Source organism: Malaclemys terrapin, chromosome 1 (assembly GCF_027887155.1).
Source record: "Malaclemys terrapin pileata isolate rMalTer1 chromosome 1, rMalTer1.hap1, whole genome shotgun sequence".
Taxonomy (NCBI): Eukaryota; Metazoa; Chordata; order Testudines; family Emydidae; genus Malaclemys; species Malaclemys terrapin.
The window spans coordinates 110,554,970-110,572,484 of NC_071505.1; the positions used below are offsets into that span (position 1 = coordinate 110,554,970).

General features: G+C 43.8%; 1 protein-coding gene across 3 annotated transcripts in view; it reads left to right on the plus strand.

Annotated features, from left to right (window-relative positions):
- ADIPOR2 (adiponectin receptor 2) overlaps positions 1-17,090 on the plus strand; it is a 73,373-nt gene extending 56,283 nt beyond the window's left edge. For all 3 annotated transcript variants that reach the window (XM_054035288.1, XM_054035307.1, XM_054035298.1), the window contains exons 3-8: positions 3,637-3,756; positions 6,638-6,809; positions 10,075-10,261; positions 11,434-11,621; positions 12,844-13,037; positions 14,117-17,090. In XM_054035288.1, the coding sequence (XP_053891263.1) occupies positions 3,637-3,756; positions 6,638-6,809; positions 10,075-10,261; positions 11,434-11,621; positions 12,844-13,037; positions 14,117-14,248 (993 nt within the window). In that variant the 3' untranslated portion in view covers positions 14,249-17,090. The remainder of the gene's footprint in view (positions 1-3,636; positions 3,757-6,637; positions 6,810-10,074; positions 10,262-11,433; positions 11,622-12,843; positions 13,038-14,116) is intronic.
- Positions 17,091-17,515: the final 425 nt, after the last annotated feature.

Genomic DNA, 17,515 nt, shown 5'->3' on the forward strand with positions numbered 1-17,515 from the left:
GACCTTCCTAGCGCTCTGGTGCTCTGTTTTTCCCCTTGTCATGAATGAGGGCTGAATAATACACCACCTGGAAGCTAAGCTAATGTCATGCTCCAGTGACATAATTCTATCTCTCTCTAACACTTGCAGTCCCTCATTTGTTCAGTCTAATGGGACATAGGAGAGCACAGGAGTGGGAGTTAGTGTTTCTACATTTGAAATACATTTCAATATGTACCTTACTAAGAACCAAAATATCTCATCCTTTTCTTAACCAGATATTTTATTTTTTGGGGGGAAAATAGGAGTATTGAAAAACCTCAAACTGGCTCACATTAAAGATTAATGCCTTAATGTTTTCTTGAACATTAACTTTATAGCCTGATAGGAAGGAGGTGTGTGTGTGGGGGGGGGGGGACGGACACTGTTGCTTGGCAGAAATTTGGTTTGTGTACATGGCACCTAATGGTGCCAGGTCTCAAGATGCTTGCTGTCTCAGTTCCTGCTATCACTACTGTAAGGAGCTTGGCATTATTTTATTCATTTATTAGCATATCTCCAAAATGCAAGCAGAATTTGGCTGTAGTTCATAATTAACTGTGGTCTTCTAATCCCCCTAAAATCCACCCAAATTAAAACTTTTCCCTTTCATACTAGAAATAAAAAAAGCCTGATGTTTTGGGCCTTGCAGTGTATCCTGAGGTTCGACAAATTTAGGCTCTGATAGACTAGTGAGGTAGGGGAATAATGGATTCCTTAATTTAAGATCCTTCAGTCAATATCCCTTGCCTCCAGCCCCTCTTGTTTTAAAAACTGAGAACTGTTAGTTCGAACACGTTATTTGATTCTGCTGTAGTCTGACAGAGAGGGATTCCCTAATGTAATTAAGGCCAGCCTATCTGTTTAGCCCATGTCAGATGTGTTGGAATTCAAATTTCAGTCCTACCTTTCTGTAAGGTCTAATCTTGGAAAGTGTACATTGTAACAGGACTGACCTATGAAGGAGGCCTTATATGCAGAGTATTGTAGTGCAAAGCAGATCCAAACTTTAAAGGAATTTTTTAAAATAAATCTGGAACAAAAAATCCTAATGATAGAGGTCCTGTTACTGGGAGGCGATTGTAAAATTGTCGATGCTGAAAAGCAGAGATGTTTTCTGTATTTGGAATTAAGCTGGATGTTATATTTACTTTCAATTTCTATTCCAACAGTAGTTAGATGCTGTTTAATATCCTCCTTACTTTTTTTTTTTTTAAGGATTTTAAAAGTCTGGTCTAGATAACTTCCACACAAGAGGTCTAAGGATTGACTGAGGAGTTTTGCATCATTGATGTTAGATTTTAATAAACTTCGGCAAGTTCCAGAGGGAGACAGGAGTCACTGCTGTGCCAGTATTTAAAAAAGTAAACCAGGTTACCAGCTAACTGTAGGCCTGAAGCCTGGCTTCGATCCTGAGCAAAATAATGCAGTGGCTGTTACGAGACTATCACTGAAGAATAAAAGGACAAAAATATAATTGTGGCAATGTAATTTCATGGAAAACAGGTCTTGTCAAATGAATTGTGTCCAGGTTTGGTGTCAGTACGTTAAGAAGGATGTTGAAAAAATGGAGTGTTTAGAAAAGAGCTACAAGAATGAATCTAGTTCTAAAACACTCATTATAATAAAAGACTTAATCTCTTCAAGAAGTTAAAACAATTAAACTTAAGAGGCAACATCATGGTCTAGAAGTACTTACACTGGGAAAAGACTCTTTAATCCTAGCTGTTTAATCTTGCAAACAGAGACATAAGATTCAGTGGCTCAAAGTTGAAGCTAGAAATATTCAAACTGGAAATAAAGTGCAAATTAACATTCAGAGTAATCAACCATTGGTACATTATATAAAGGGGATATGGCAGAATCTCCATATCTTGAAGAGACTAAATCAACACTGGAAGTTTCCTTAAGAGATGCAGTAGTTAACTACAAGTTATTGGGCTTGATGCAGGAATTACTAAGGTGTGAAGTTCTGTGGCTATCAAGATAATCATTCTGGAACCTTCTGGCCTCCAAATCTTTGCATGTGACTTGGCCACTCGAACGCTTGGCAGCTTTCTAGGGCAGAGACTTGAAGGGCACAAAAGGGTTCCCCTCCCTTCCCCTACTCAATACTGCTATGACTATTTCCTCCGCTGCCAAGAGAAATCTTGCAGAGGCAGCAGGAAGTGTCGAGTCCCTGGTAGTATGGATCACTTCTAATAAACAAAGCAGAATTTAGTGACCTGTTTCTTTATTTACTGAAATTGGAATGACCAAAGCATGTCTGCACTTGTGTTATCCTCTGCCTTTTGATATGCTGGCGAATGGGTGGCATGGAATGTTTGTAGCTAATGATTTTCTCTTTTATGATTGATAAAACTCCTCCATCTATATTCCTGCTTTTAAAAACAGGATTCTGGAGTTTCATTTTTTCCATTTCCAGATCAAAATCCTGGCCTCTGTCTGTACAGTGGTTTCCTGTAACTAGTATTTGAACCTTTCCATTCAGAAGTGTTTTTGGCTTAGTTGCTTTATACTCCACACCTGAACATAGCCATTATATGAACAACATACCCTCATATCTCAATGTCTGTACTTTAACCCATTAACCTTTTACCCCCATCAGGGTTATTGCAGATTATGTATTCCTTATGCCATCCAATCTTAAATTGAACTTCACACACCTTGATAATCTGTACATTATTCCCTGATGACCAGAAACTTCTACGCTTGAACTCTGTACCATTCACTTTTTTTAAACACAATCTTAATAAAATTTTTATGACACCATCTTCAACATATCTATATGCCTCTGCCCAACTTCTGATTTCCTGGTTTTACTATTGGAACATCTTGCCGGACCAGCAGAGATGAACAAATCAACACTTCATAGTACAGTTGAATAGGCATAATTTTCAGCTAAGCAGATTTGAGTGAAATGATCAAATTTACCTGAATTTGATGAAAGTCTGAAGTATAAGGCTTGCAAATCTTGCATTGAAATTGACTGCAGCCTCACTCTGGCTTATCCTAGGCTACCAGAATTAAAAAAATTTTGTGGCACCATCTCAAGATTATTAAAGAGTTTAGTACTAAAACAGATTGAAACTTTGTGTAGGAAGTAATCCTGCATTGGTAGGGGAATGGGCTTCATCATTCTGTGGACTTTATAGCTGATGATTCTAATAATGTATGGAGATATACCTATCTCGTAGAACTGGAAAGGACCCCGAAAGGTCATAAAGTCCAGCCCCCTGCATTCACTAGCAGGACCAAGTACTGATTTTTGCCTCAGATCCCTAAGTGGCCTTCCCAAGGATTGAACTCTCAACCCTGGGTTTAGCAGGCCAATGCTCAAACCACTGAGCTATTCTCTTCCTCCTCCTCCCCTCCTCCCCCCCGAAATACACAACTTTACAGAATTTCACTGTGTTTTCCAGACTTCTTTGTGCTTGGTATAAGCATGGATAACACTTTTTAAAAAGCATCTGAATCACTTTTCAGAAAACTTTACTGCTTGTCTTGAATTTGAAATTTCAACTCAATGGTTAACCCATGTTTGGTTTTGGTGTAAAACATAAGATGATGCTTTTCATTGTCAGTTTTTATATGAAATGTTTGGTTTTTCTCTTCCAGAGTTCTGAGGAATGCGACTGTAATGATGAACCAGCTCAGGAAGATGAAGGGTTTATGGGTATGTCCCCTCTTTTACAAGCCCACCATGCCATGGAGAAAATGGAAGAGTTTGTGTGTAAGGTAAGAGGTATAAAGAAAACAAATCTATCCAGCTGGTCACTTGAGCATACTAGCTAAATGAAGCTAACCGGCCATGTTCCTGAAGTAAACTGTTGGCAATAAGCTGGGGAACAGCAGGCACACAATGGAATTGGTCATTGAGCGATTCTCTATATATCAGCTAATGCTGCTGCTGTGTTGAATCCCAGGTATGCTATAACTCAAGGGTGGGCAAACTTTTTGGCCCGAGGGCCACATGTGGGTGGGGAAATTGAATGCAGGGCCATGAATGTAGGGCTGGGGCGGTGGGTTGGGGTGCAGGAGGGAGTGCAGGGTGTGGGAGGGGGTGTGGTGTGCAGGAAGGGGCTCAGGACAAGGGGTTGGGGTGCAGGGGGCTCAGGGCAGAGGCTTGGTGTGTGGCAGGGCACTTGGGGGTTGGGGTGCAGGAGGGGACTCAAGGCAGGAGGTTGGGGTGCAGGAGGGAGTGTGGGGTATGGGAGGAGGTGCAGGAAGGGGCTCAGGACAAGGGGTTGGGGTCCAGAGTGCGGGAGGGGGTTCAGGGCAAGGGGTTGAGGTGCAGGGGGCTCAGGGTAGGGGCTTGGTGTGTGGCAGAGCACTTGGAGGTTGGGGTGCAGGAGGGGGCTCAGGGCAGGGGGTTGGGGTGCGGGAGGGGTTCGGGATGCAGGCTCCCGCCCGGCGCCACTTCTCCAGAGCCACTCCAGATTGCCAGCAGCGCTCAGTGGGGCTAAGACAGACTCCCTGCCTTCCCTGGCCCCGCGCCACACCATGCTGCTCCGCTCCCAGAAGCAGCTGGCACAATGTCCCTGTGGCCCCTAGTGGAGGGGTGGCAGAGGGCTCCATGTGCTGCCCTTGCTTGTGGGTACTTCCCCCACAGTTCCCTGTTCCCAGCCAATGGGAGCTGTGGGGGGCGGGGCCTGCAGGCAAGGGCAGCGAATGGAGCCGCAGGGACGTGGTGCCAGCTGCTTCCCGGAGCGGTGCAGGACCCACGGTGCCACAGGGGTGGCAATCCCGTGGGCTGGATCCAAAGCCCTAATGGGCCGGGTCTGGCCTGTGGGCCGTAGTTTGCCCACCCCTACTATAAGTGCATGAACTAGAAAGCATGGAACAATAGGGATTACATTCTGAAATGATTTTAAAGCTGATATTGCAGCTAATGAGTCCCCTTTGGGAAACATCTGTGTGTCTGCAGGCAGAATGAAAGCACTCTGCTTCCAGTGTTTCTGGTTCAAGACGCTTTCATTTATAAGGACAGTTCTTTCCAGACTTCTGCAGACATGCAAATTTTTTTTGCCTCCACATCATCATTTGCTTCCATTGTAAAAAGGACTTTGTCAGCTACCCGAATAGAAGAACAGCTTCTTTTAAAGGTCCATCCAAGTAAATCCATTGTGGACTATGTAGATATTGCTGGCCTTGAATCTCAGTTCTGTTAAAGTTGTGGGGAATATATTGTATTGGTCTCTGGCTGATGCCCTAATTCTGGGTTTGGGTGGAGTGCTGCCTGTGGCATGCTTATTATTGTGGATATTACTAATGGCTGTTTGCCATTGGTAGGGGGATCCTGGGAAATGAAGGTTGCATTTTCATTCCATGCTTTGAGCGTGTTTTGTTTTTTAAACGGTGGTGTTCCTCTGCTTTCTCAAAAATGGAACCCCCCCTCTCCACCTCCCCCCCCACCCCCCCACATTCTTGCTGCATGTGAAGCAAAACACAGTTAATTCTTCTGTAAAACAGCATCTTTAAGAGTGTCTTACCTGAGCTGGTTACTTTGACTAATTTTTGAGCTGTCTTGTGGTGGTGGTGGGATCTAGAGAGGGCTGGCAATAGGAAGTGTCCCTTCAAAGGAAAACAAAGCAGCAGCATTCCTGACATTGTTTTAGGTCCTCACTGTTAAAACAGAAATGAGAACCCAGCAGTTGAAATTAACAATTGCAGGATTCCCTAACCTTAATGCATGCATATCTGCTTCTATATTCTTATTGCTAAGTGAGCAAATCCCAAAGATGATTGCATCTGTGCCATGCCTATATGTAGCTTTGCAATGCCAGCTTAGGAGCCAGACTGAAGATTACATGCATTTTGTTAGCTCTGTGTCACTGAGGGAGTGCTGTGTAAGAGCTGCTGTGTGTGTGATTTTGCAATGGGGACCATCTACAGGAGTGGGCACATGAATATGTAGGATCTACAGTTAGAGCAACAGAGTTCAGGACCTTGCTGGTCCTCTGCTGCTTGGGCTGGCAATGCTAGAAAGGCATCAGGCTTAGCCATAGGGAAAAGAATACTTGACTTCAGTGCCCCTCTATGCATTCTGGATAACTGAAATAGTACTGACCGTCATATTAGATTTAACATTTAGACTGCATCAAACACTCGTGAGCATACAATCAGGAATGATCTTGTGATGGGGAGATGGGACTCTGCTCAAGACTTTCTTTGTTCGAGATGGAGAAGAGCCACATCTAGCTTTCCTCAGGGAGGTGGACGGGAAGACACCCCTCCCCCCAAATACTGAATCATTACCACATAACTAACCATGCAAATTAAATCCACTTTTGCCCTTCGGTGAGCAGTTAAAATGAGCTTGGTTGTGTTTCTATTTGTTGGAATGTTGAAATATTCCACTTCCTGCACTGGTGGAAGCACTAGCTCAAGTTCAGGCCATTAGTGTGTTGTATAGAAGAGGGACCGGTACAACTTGGGATTTGAGCACAAAGATAGGCCTGTCCCAAAGGAACTCTCTGCTCCCTAGACTCAGTACATTAATTTTGGTTACTTTAAGGCACTGACACTAACTCAGGATTTCCTATTTTTCCCTTTGCCATGCCCACCATTTATGCTACTTTATTGGCTGAGATTCTAACCATGCACTCTTAACCTCCAGGTGTGGGAGGGCCGATGGCGGGTCATACCCCATGATGTTCTCCCTGACTGGCTAAAGGATAATGACTATCTGTTGCATGGACACAGACCACCTATGCCCTCCTTCCGCGCTTGCTTCAAGAGCATCTTCAGAATACACACAGAGACTGGCAACATCTGGACACATCTTCTTGGTATTTCCATTATGCTTTAAAGTGAATGTGCACTGTTAATTACTGAAGACCATAGGCAGCTGGGAAAATATTTTTAGGGGGACTGAGCCAGCCCTGCACTTACTCCATAGCGGTGGCTCCTTTTCTGGGGCCCCTCATTCTGGCCTATTGGCTCACTGCTCTCATATTGGAGGAGCCTGCTACAGCGTCACATGAGTGCATCTGTATCCAAACCCTGCATGATGCCCTGCCCGACCTCCTCCCTAGCCCTGGTGTTGCCAGACACAGGGCCTTAGTCCCACAGGAAGGGAGGATCCTATCGCCCCATCCCAGTGAATCTTCCCAGGAAGTGCCATTTAGGAGCTAGGAGTCAGCATCCCCTGTTGGGACTGAGGTATCTAGCTCCACCTGCCAGGAATGCAGTGTGCAGCCGCATGTGAGGCTTGCTTGCTGACCTGGGCATGCATGCGGACAGCAGCGTAGCTCCAAATAGGTGGGGTGGGGGGGACTGAGACCCCTGTAGCCCTAGCCATCTGCTGCCTAAGTTTAGGAGTGGTGTGGAAGGTCCTTTAGCCGGTGCAGAGTCCTAGGTGCCATTATCCTTCCAGCAGTGACATGCTGGATAGGGTTCCAGGTGTCCCTTGTTAAAATTCTCCGAACAAAGGTTAGGGAGGGTTAAGGTGATTTCCTTGTCTTGAGAGTTCAGCCCCTCTTGGTACTGCTAACTCAGCACTGAGATCTTATCCTTGGGGCCCATAAGCATACATCCGAAGATCACTTCTTGCCTTCAGAGTGCACAAAAGGTGCAACAAGTGTCAGGGGACTGGGGAAAAAAAATATACTGGAAGGGCATTTCCTGGATCCCAGAAAAAGACATTCACCCTTTTCCTGTCCCCTTCTCCAATTACACAAATTGAAAGCTGTGCTGTGCTATTGACGTGTGGCTTTTTCAGGAACAAAGAGTAAGTACATATGCTATAAATGCTTAATACATTTTTGCATGCCAAGTGCTGTTGCCCTCCCTCTTTGTAGTTGAGACAGCATTTTTGTTAGAAGGGGAAACATGCTCTGTTAGCTTACCCTGTCCCTCACCTGTGCTCCTCTTCCACTGCAGCACGCAATCTTCCCCAATACCCAGGGTTTATCACAAGGTAAGCAGAGACACTTTGTGGGAGCGCTGTGTTAAAGCAGTGATACTTCATCACTGCATTTCAGTTGAGGAGAATTGGATGTAGCTCTTCTCAGACCTGTTTGTGCCATTCTCCATTTTGCCTGAAAGGTACATACTCCTTCCTTCCTCTCCTGGGGATGTGTGCTACTTTCCATTCCCTGCCAAACAAGGGGCAAGAGTCTGGCCAGAAGGTCAAACTGCCCTGGCAATGCTGAGCATTATCTGCTGTCTACCCCCTTCTCATTGCCCAGGGTGCATTATCATAGTGCGAGCAGAAGTTTAACTGACCACAAATTAGTTTTAAATTCACTTTGCAGTGACTCTATCCCACTAACCCTCCTGCCCAGCTTGGGAGGATAAATACCCACTCTTACACACTTCCAGCTATTGAGTGAACAGCAGTATTCTTTGGCAAACAACTTAAGCTTTGAAATAAATACACCAGAGCAGCAAACTGGGCTCTGTGTTGGGTTGCTGATCTGTGAAGCTGAGCTGAGTCACTGTTCCCAGGAGCTCAGAAAAGGTCTTTCATAGATATGCCAGTGATTTTGAGTCAGTGGTGTCTTCACCTCGATCATAAGCATCCTTGTTCCTCCTTGCATGGTGGAAGCCTAGCAAATAAGAAATGCTACTTTGCAGGGATTCAGCAGGGTTGGGGTGGTACCTGGTCTTTATCTGTGACTAGGCTGTGAAAAAGCCTGTCAGTCACAGTGAGAAAGGGAGACGGTGGTTCTGGGTGATTGTGGTATTCATTGAAGAGCCCACTATTTGGGGAATGTGGGAATATAATTCCTATGAGGACTAGGATTCATGATTTCCCAACCTTTACCTTGGAAATGGAGGAAGCAATGAATGGTATTACATCTAACTTTAGGGTTTTCCTTAGCACTTAAATTAGCAATCAAGGACAAAATACAGATTGGGTATACTGCTGGTGTATTACCTGAGAAAATCTAGGGCACCCCACCTAAACCCTACCAAGGGCTCAAGGGCCCAATCAATTTAGGCACCCCCCACCCTTTCCCTTCCGAGGGCTCAGGGTGTAAGGCTCCTATCCTTACCCACAGGGCTCAGGAAGAAACCTGTTCAATTTAAGTACCTACCCTTTCCCTCGGGACTCAGGGCTCTATGGGTCTGCAGAACCTTTTCCCAGTGAAAGAACCTTACACAGTTGTGCTCTAAACATCTATTTATTAGCAACACACACACAATACATGTACCAAGCAAATCTCTTATGCTCATCACTCCCAATATATAGACAAATTTCACCCATGTCCAGTCAGGATCCACTCATCTAGGGGTTCCCGGCGATGCCTCTGCACGTCATGGTCGTGCAGAGGGATCAGAGTTCCAGCAGCTTGATGTTGAACTGCAGTCCAGAAATGGTTCCTAAAGAGCATTGTTTTCCATTTACATTATATAGGTAAAACTAGCTCCCTCCTTCAAATTTACTAAACCTATTACATAATCCCACGCTCTTAAATAACAAAAATTTTAAACAATTACACACTGGCACCTGTGTCCTCCTTCCTGCCCAAGTTCTTTACATTTTGTCTTTCATGCCCAAATTGTAACTTAATTGTGATTTCTCTATTTGTGCAGATGGTCAGCATAAAACACTGGTCAGAGGTTATCTTACCATTTGTTGAGTGTTTCTGCATCCTCCTTAATTTTCCAGAGTCTTTACAACCTTGGTTATAACTCTCGTTAGGGACATTCCTGAGGTGGGGGTGCTTTATCACCAGCAGACTATTCCTTTTTTTTTTTTTTTTTTTCCTTTCTAGTTTTGGTGGTGAACTCCCTGAGTTTCACCCAAGGCTGGTTTGCTATGGGGGGTGAGGGTTGATCAAGTCTCAGGCTTACAGGTGAGTGGTGGTTGTGTGCTCAACCAGATTCTGGGTACCTCACAAAACACGTGAAACCATGGTTTCTATTCACGTGTGTACAAATTCAATTCGATGAGGGTCAAATATATGACTGATTAGATCAGAGCACATGAAAGTGTAACATTGTCATTATGATCTTTGTTCAGTATTTCCCACGCCCATAAACTTGGTCCAGTACAGTACCTTTCAGATTACATTAGTCTGATACCTCTGTCTTATCTTTACTTAGGTTGTGTGTTCTTCCTATGTCTGGGAATCTTCTACATGTTCCGGCCAAACATGTCATTTGTAGCACCTGTGCAGGAGAAGGTAGTTGTTGGAATGTTCTTCTTGGGAGCCATCCTTTGCCTCTCCTTCTCCTGGCTCTTTCACACGGTTTATTGCCATTCAGAAGGTGTCTCTCGGCTCTTCTCCAAGTAAGTATCCAGAGTGGAATGCATGCTAGCTGGGCATAATGGGGCGGGAAATCCTGGCTACGGTTTGGGATCCCCATTGTAACAGTAGCATGCCTAGCTATGTGGCCACAGAAACACTTTTGATAGTAGTTGGTGGGTAGGGGTTGCATGCAGTTTCTTCCAGCCCAACATTATCTAGACCAAAGGTATAAATACCACTCTCTCTATCCCATTGCTGGAGCAGTCTCAGAACCAACTTTTCCTTTTCACCATCGAGATGAGTATACCTAAATGTGTAACTAATTACAGATAAGATTCTAAAGTCTAAAAGTGTAACTTATTTGCCTTTGTTCTTTTTTTAACCTATTTTGGGTCATCTTGGGCCTCGCTAGACATAGTGGATCTGTCCGATAAAAAGGGATTTAGGAGTATTTCTCTTATCCTTTTAATGACCCTGCTGTGGCCGGACAATGAGGGCCTTTTGCTCTGGCAGGTCACTCGGCCAAGGGCTGTGAAGCCTCCAAGTCTACCACAAAAAGAGCTCTGAAGGCCCAAAAAAGAACCTGTTCCTGCAGGAGGTCATGATAGTTCCTCTGTCAGGAAGCAAACAGTCTGTGGGAATTGAGCATCTGGAATGTGGGGACTCTGTCTGCTCTGCAGATATAAAAACATCTTAGTTGATTATGTGAGTGGTTGTTTCCTTGGTGGTTACTGAGACCCTGGGTCAGCAATCTGTATTTGCCATCCTGGTGTGGACTTGTCAAACAAGTCAGAACAAAGTGTCCAGAATTCTGTCTGCACTCAAGCAGGACCCACAGTGTCTATCTGCCATCTTCTTTTGCATCAACAAAATGCTCCTGAATGTTTTTAGTCGATTTTTTTTTTTCTTATCCCCAGAATAAAAACTTGAGGTACTCTTAGAGGGGGTGGGCTATTTATACCCTGGTCCTGTGGAATGTTGGTCTCAGGGGAACAGCATACACCTACTGATCACTGCTCAAAAATGGTCTTATGACTGCATGGCTAGGCAAGTAACATCTGCAGTGGGGGTCTGTGGAAGTAATCATTCAGTGAACAAGATAAGTAATCCCGTTTTACAGGGATAAGGTGGCTCTTAATATAAACAGTACATGGGGTGGTACAGGAACGTCTGGGGTTGGCTTTCTTTGTCAACCTGTTTTATCCTGTTCTAGGCTAGATTACTCTGGCATCGCACTTCTCATCATGGGCAGCTTTGTTCCATGGCTGTACTACTCCTTCTATTGCAACCCTCAGCCCTGCTTCATCTACTTGATCGTGATTTGTGTCCTGGGCATTGCAGCCATAATAGTCTCCCAGTGGGACATGTTTGCAACCCCTGAGTACCGAGGGGTAAGAGCAGGTAAAAAAAAAAAAAAAATTATTTTTTTGCATCTTTACTACCGTTGATCCTTCCTACTAACTCGTTACAAAAGCTGACTCATAGGAAAAGCCTGCATTGCCAAAGGATGTCCCTGTGTGTGGGAGACACAACTAACACATTCTTGGACAGTAAACTTGGCACATCTACTGTAAGAGAGGCATTGGTGTTAAGTTAGACCTGTGGGTGCAGGAGTAGGGGGCAGCACATGGAATGGGAGAGGCAGTTAACAGTATTTCTATCATTAAACAGCTCTCTCCCTTTTTAAAGGTTAGATGCTGACAGTCTGACTCCCATGGACTCCTAGTACTGCTCATCTTATGGTTATAATATTAGGTTAGGTTATAACATTGTAGATAGCCTCCCTGCTGAGTGCAACTGAGCAATTGATATATAATCGTAATCTTGTGAATACCTAGCTTTTCTCCCTTTGACTATGGTAGACAAGAGTAGTTACAGTCGCCTTTACCAATCAAGAATGAGTCTTTGGGTAATGCAGTTTAATGCTATATCAAGTTTCTCATGTTTCTTCATGTTCGTTTTGTGTGTATACAAACCTTTGTGCACTCCAAGGTGCTATTCCTTATATTCAGGAAAGGTCTGAATGTCTGGATACAGCAGGGAGTTCAGTCTCTTGAATATTAACTGTACGGTAGATGGAAATTCTTACTGAAAAGGCTTGTTATTCAGATCTTCAGGGTTTAATACTGTATGCTAAGACAACCTTGAAATCAGCCAAGCTGTGATCTGGCAAGTTACGTGGTCAGATAAGCCTCAGGTGCAATTTCTTCTATGTTCATTCCTGAGGCGACCTGTATGCTATACTATAAATAGTCTACATCACTGGTCATTTCCTCTTTTTTGCATGTCATTCTCTACCATACTTTCAGTAGCAGAATATTTTGTGGGATCTAGGCGCCCTCTGTAGCCCAAGAATGTTAACACTCAAGTTGGTGCATAGATGGCCTGTACAAAGAGCCACTAACATTTAGTATGTCTAGAAGAGCTGCTGACCAGTACCTGTAGTGTATCAAGGGACTCTGTACTTTCTTGAGCACTTACTTTGTTATGGCATAAACTTGCTGCCATACTTAAGACCTCCAGCTTCAACAGCTTCCACCTTAAATCTTTTGTGAATATTAGGCTCTGCCTATTGCTGCTTTCTTTGTCCAAGCCTGACTCCATCCTTTTCCTTACCTCCTAGGAGTATTTCTGGGTCTCGGCCTCAGTGGTGTCATCCCCACCCTGCACTTTGTCATCTCTGAGGGCCTTCTCAAGGCAGCCACAATGGGGCAGATAGGCTGGCTGGCACTCATGGCCTGTCTGTACATCACTGGTGCTGCGCTGTATGCTGCCCGTATACCAGAGAGATTCTTCCCGGGCAAGTGTGATATCTGGGTGAGTCTGCAAAGTACTTGGGTACTAAGATTGTGACACACAAGCTGGTTATGTTGAGGTCTGGTATTGCTATGCTTTTGTGTATGTTTGATTATGGTAACTAACTCTAACTGCTTTAAAACCTGCTTTTGAGATTTCATAATTTGGGAAGAGATTAGTAGATTTGACCATGGAAAAGTTGACACAATGTGACTCAAATCATTGAAATGCCTTTACAAAGGCTAGCTGTGGGACTGTACCTTGTCACTGAGGCGCTGCCATATGCGTGCCACTTTGCTCTTAGTCTCCTAGGGATACTTCAGATGGATATTCAGCATTTATGCAAACCCATTGCTCATGCTGTTACCTCTTCCTTTAACCTGGGAGATATGATCAATATCACTTCCTTATGGTTTCCATTCTGCTGCACTGTAATCACTCACTTCCTAGGTTCTTATCCTGGATAGCCAGTGACTAAACTTCAGATTTTAGTATTAACTAAAACCTCAAACTACTTGTTGACTCATGTTCAACCTGGCTCTCCTTATGGTAGGGGAGAAGACAGAACAACTGTGTTTTGAAAATCCACTTGACATTGCATCCAGGACTAGAGCGGAGCTCCAATACCTATCCACATGTGTAAAATAGGACATGTCACTAATCCCAGCAGCAACAGTGTATCCCTATTGCTAGGCATTAAGAGTCCAAGGAAAAAATACACTGTTGTTCTAAGCCTTTTGGCCTGGGAACTGGAAGCATGCTAGTGTGATATCAACCAAAGACCAATATGAAGGAAAGGCATATAGCTGTACATTCATTTCAAATTTCAAGTATGCAAGTGATTTTGGTGGCTGTGAAATCTGAAGCAGATTTTTTTCCCCCTGCTTCCAGTGAATATAGCTTGGAAGAGGGGGAGATGCTGTAGCCAGTGATAACAGTGACTGGTGCAATATGGGATCTTGAATAGCCCAGCAAGTAATGTTAAGCTGCTGCTGCTGTGCACTGCTGTACGCTTCAGGCCAACACATGTCTCTTTGGAAAGAGGTTGGTACTTGGATTCCATATGTCTCTGGCTGAACAGTAATGTCTTGTTTCCACAGTTCCACTCCCATCAGCTGTTTCACATCTTCGTAGTGGCCGGAGCTTTTGTGCACTTCCATGGTGTTTCAAACCTTCAGGAGTTCCGTTTCACAGTTGGGGGAGGCTGCACGGAGGAGGGAGACATGCAGTAAAACCTGCCTTCAGCCCAGGATCATAACCAAAACAGTGGACTGCAAAGAGGCGTTGATGTTAACTGGCTAGTGACGCGAACACCTGAGAATCCAAGCCTCATGTAATGGGATATGGAAGCTTCTTGGGATTTCTGACACGAGAAATTTATACCTCAAACAATGGAGTGAATCAATTTGAAGACCAGGAAATTCTTAAACCCTAACTTATTCTTGATCTACAGATTGAGCTACAGAGGACCGTTTCCAAATCGGCTTCTGTTCAATGCCATATTTATTTGTAGAAAATGGGAGGGATGGCTTAGCAGTTTTCTTTTTTAAATCTAGGCTAAGATTTATATCTTCTTTAGGGGCAGGGGAAGGAGCTGATTTTAGATGCTCTTTTGGGGAAAAAATTGTAAATAAGATTTCTAACTTTCTGTTAAAATAAATTTATATAAATGTTTTAAACAAATAGGGTGGGGGGGAGAGGGTTTTGTATAGAATGCAACATGCAAGTACCACACACTGTTTCAATTTTGCACAAAAAAGTGACTGCAGGAGGATCAGGTAAAATCCTTGGGAGTGAGGCATGATGGTCCTGCAGACTCTTCCTGGAAGCTGGCATGTACTGGGCAATATGGCATTCTGGTCAGTGTTTGGAGCAGGCTCAGAACATGACACACAAAGGTTGGCAATGGCCAGATGCCTACTTTTTAATCAGGCTGTCTTTCAGGTCTCAGTGTTATAAGTTTAGCTATTCAAGGTAACTAGAATGATACATCTGACCCTGCCCATCCACTTGGGGCAATTGCCTTCTGAGCTTTCTTGGCCCTTTTGGGGGGGTTTTGGATTGTGGAATTAAAATGAAGTTGAATGGTTTGTTGCCACATGAAGTGGAGTGTAACGGGGTGTGTATGTGAGATGTAGCTCATGAATTGATTCCATGGGTATCTTTCTGCAAACAAAAGCCACTGTTTTCTAGCTTTTTGGTTGCCATTCATGGATCTGCCATGCTTTGATATGATTACATGATGCTAATGGCACTTGTCAAAGAATAGAATCGCTACCCAGGTGGGTAAGCATAGGCTGGCACTGGAAGGAAGAAGCTGTGCACTCAAAGGAAGAATACTGTTCGGCTACATGCGCACACACACTGGATTTTTTTATTGGATTTCTTCCTTATCTACAGAAGTCCTAGTGTTAATTTGACTAAATTCCCTGTGCTGCAATAGACTCCCTTTCCTACTGTTGTTCTGCTCCTGCTGGGAGAGCAGCTGGCTTCCCCTGGTATCATGGGCAGTGCTGTGCTGTGAAGCAGGAAGTACTCGGATTTAATGATTTCTCTTGACCTAACGCTGATCACCTTCATGTGTGTACAGAGCCCCCTGGCCTACAGAATCTTGTGACTTTTAAATCTGCACTAAACCCTGCACAGTTCACTTTTCAGGTCTAGTCAGTGTGATTTCCCAGCTCTGCTTAACCAATGGGATAGCTGGCTTCTTTTTTAATCCGGAAGTAAAATTGAGACCATTTGTACTATTGTGGAGCCTCTGCATAGGGGGAAGCATATATTCTTCTCTCATTGAGTTGATGTGGCTTGATCTCTGGAGCCTAGTCAGAAGCCAGAGAGATAAGCAGATTATTGGAGAATCTTGAGAGTCTTGGGGCAAAACTGATTGTCAGGTACACAGAGTATGACACACAAGTTTCATGTAATGGAGTAAGAATCTAGTTGTTGGAAACCTCTCACCTGGGATTAAACAGCTACTAAAATGCTGTGGTTCACAAAGCAATAGGAAGGTAAAATTGTTCTAAATTTTTAAAGGGTGAAAGTTCAAATTTGCAAGTGAAAAATGTGGATTGTAGAGATCTTACAAGTAAACATTCTTGGGAATCCAGGCTATTAATCAAGGTTTCAAGCAGTTATCTTGTCTAATAGGGTTGAATAGAAGTGGAAGACTTTGATTATATTCAAGATTCCTCACTGTTGACTCTAAAAAGGAAGTATTTTCTCTTTTGCCCTTTGGTTAGAGTTATTTTCAGAAATTTTGAAATAAAGCTTAGCTGTAAAAAGAGGTGCTTTGTTGGAGCTTGTGGGAGGCTTACAGGGATGTTTTTCTTGGTGGGATCACTATAGTGGATGTCAGTAGGACTGAAGGAAAGGCTTGTATTGTATTGTGGGTTTGTGCAGTGCCTAACTGGAATACATAGCAGTATTAACCAGGCACTTTTAATGAGAGGGTTTAATAAGCATTGGCAGGAGGTGTGCTCTGCTACTTGAGAAAGCAGTGGTACATATCAGAACCAGACTTGTTCTGGAAAGCACTTTGGATACCTCTGTATCAATACCAGCAAAAGTGGCAGTCTCCATCCTGAATCACCCTATGCTCATTCCCTGAAGGGACTTTGTAACCTGGCCCGGCCCAACACAGCACAGAACTATTACAAAAACACAATACTCCACCTGCTATTGTTAACCGAGTCGATCTCTGTTTAGGAAGTTTTTGTGCTCCAATAAACTGCCTAGTTGTGCACTTTCTCTCCCCCTGTAGCGCTTGCTGAGAACTCTTCCCAGGTTGGCACCTGAATGCCTTACTCTCAGCGGTCAGAGGCTTGCTTGCTCTGTGTGCAGATTATTGCCATAGAATACATAGGACCTACAGCTCCTTTCCTTCCCCATTAAATAGTGGCCTTGTTCAGTATTTTCTTTCTTTTTTAAATTGCTTACTGTTGGAAGCAACAAAGCACATTTGGGGATTTTTTGATGGTTGGGGTCTCTGGTGATTGGTTCCATATAAGATGGGATCTCATGACTTGCTGTGTTCTTAAATTCTGCTAATAAAAGAACCAAATGGGATATTGACCAAGTTTGTTGCTTTGTATGGTATTTACAAGAATAAAACAGTTTCTTCACTCCCTCCCCTATGACTTCTGGCTGACCAATCAGCTTGTTACTAAGGGGTCTGATAGTCCAGAAGTCAAATTGAGACCTGGAGAGTTCTCATTACTTGCTTGGAGCAGGGTTGGGGATGTACTGTGAACACTAGGACAGGACCTAGATGCTGGCAAATAGTTGCACAAGTGTTGCTAGATGGCATCCCTTTATCTATGGTTCAAGTGAGAGGAGTACAAGTCCAGTCTGACTCGCTTACGAGGCAGACTTCAAAGCTATTTTATTTCTTTAAACTCTGCCTTAAGTAAGGACGCCCATACACTGCAGTGACGAAGTGGGTATTCACCCACGAAAGCTTATGCTCCAATACTTCTGTTAATCTATAAGGTGCCACA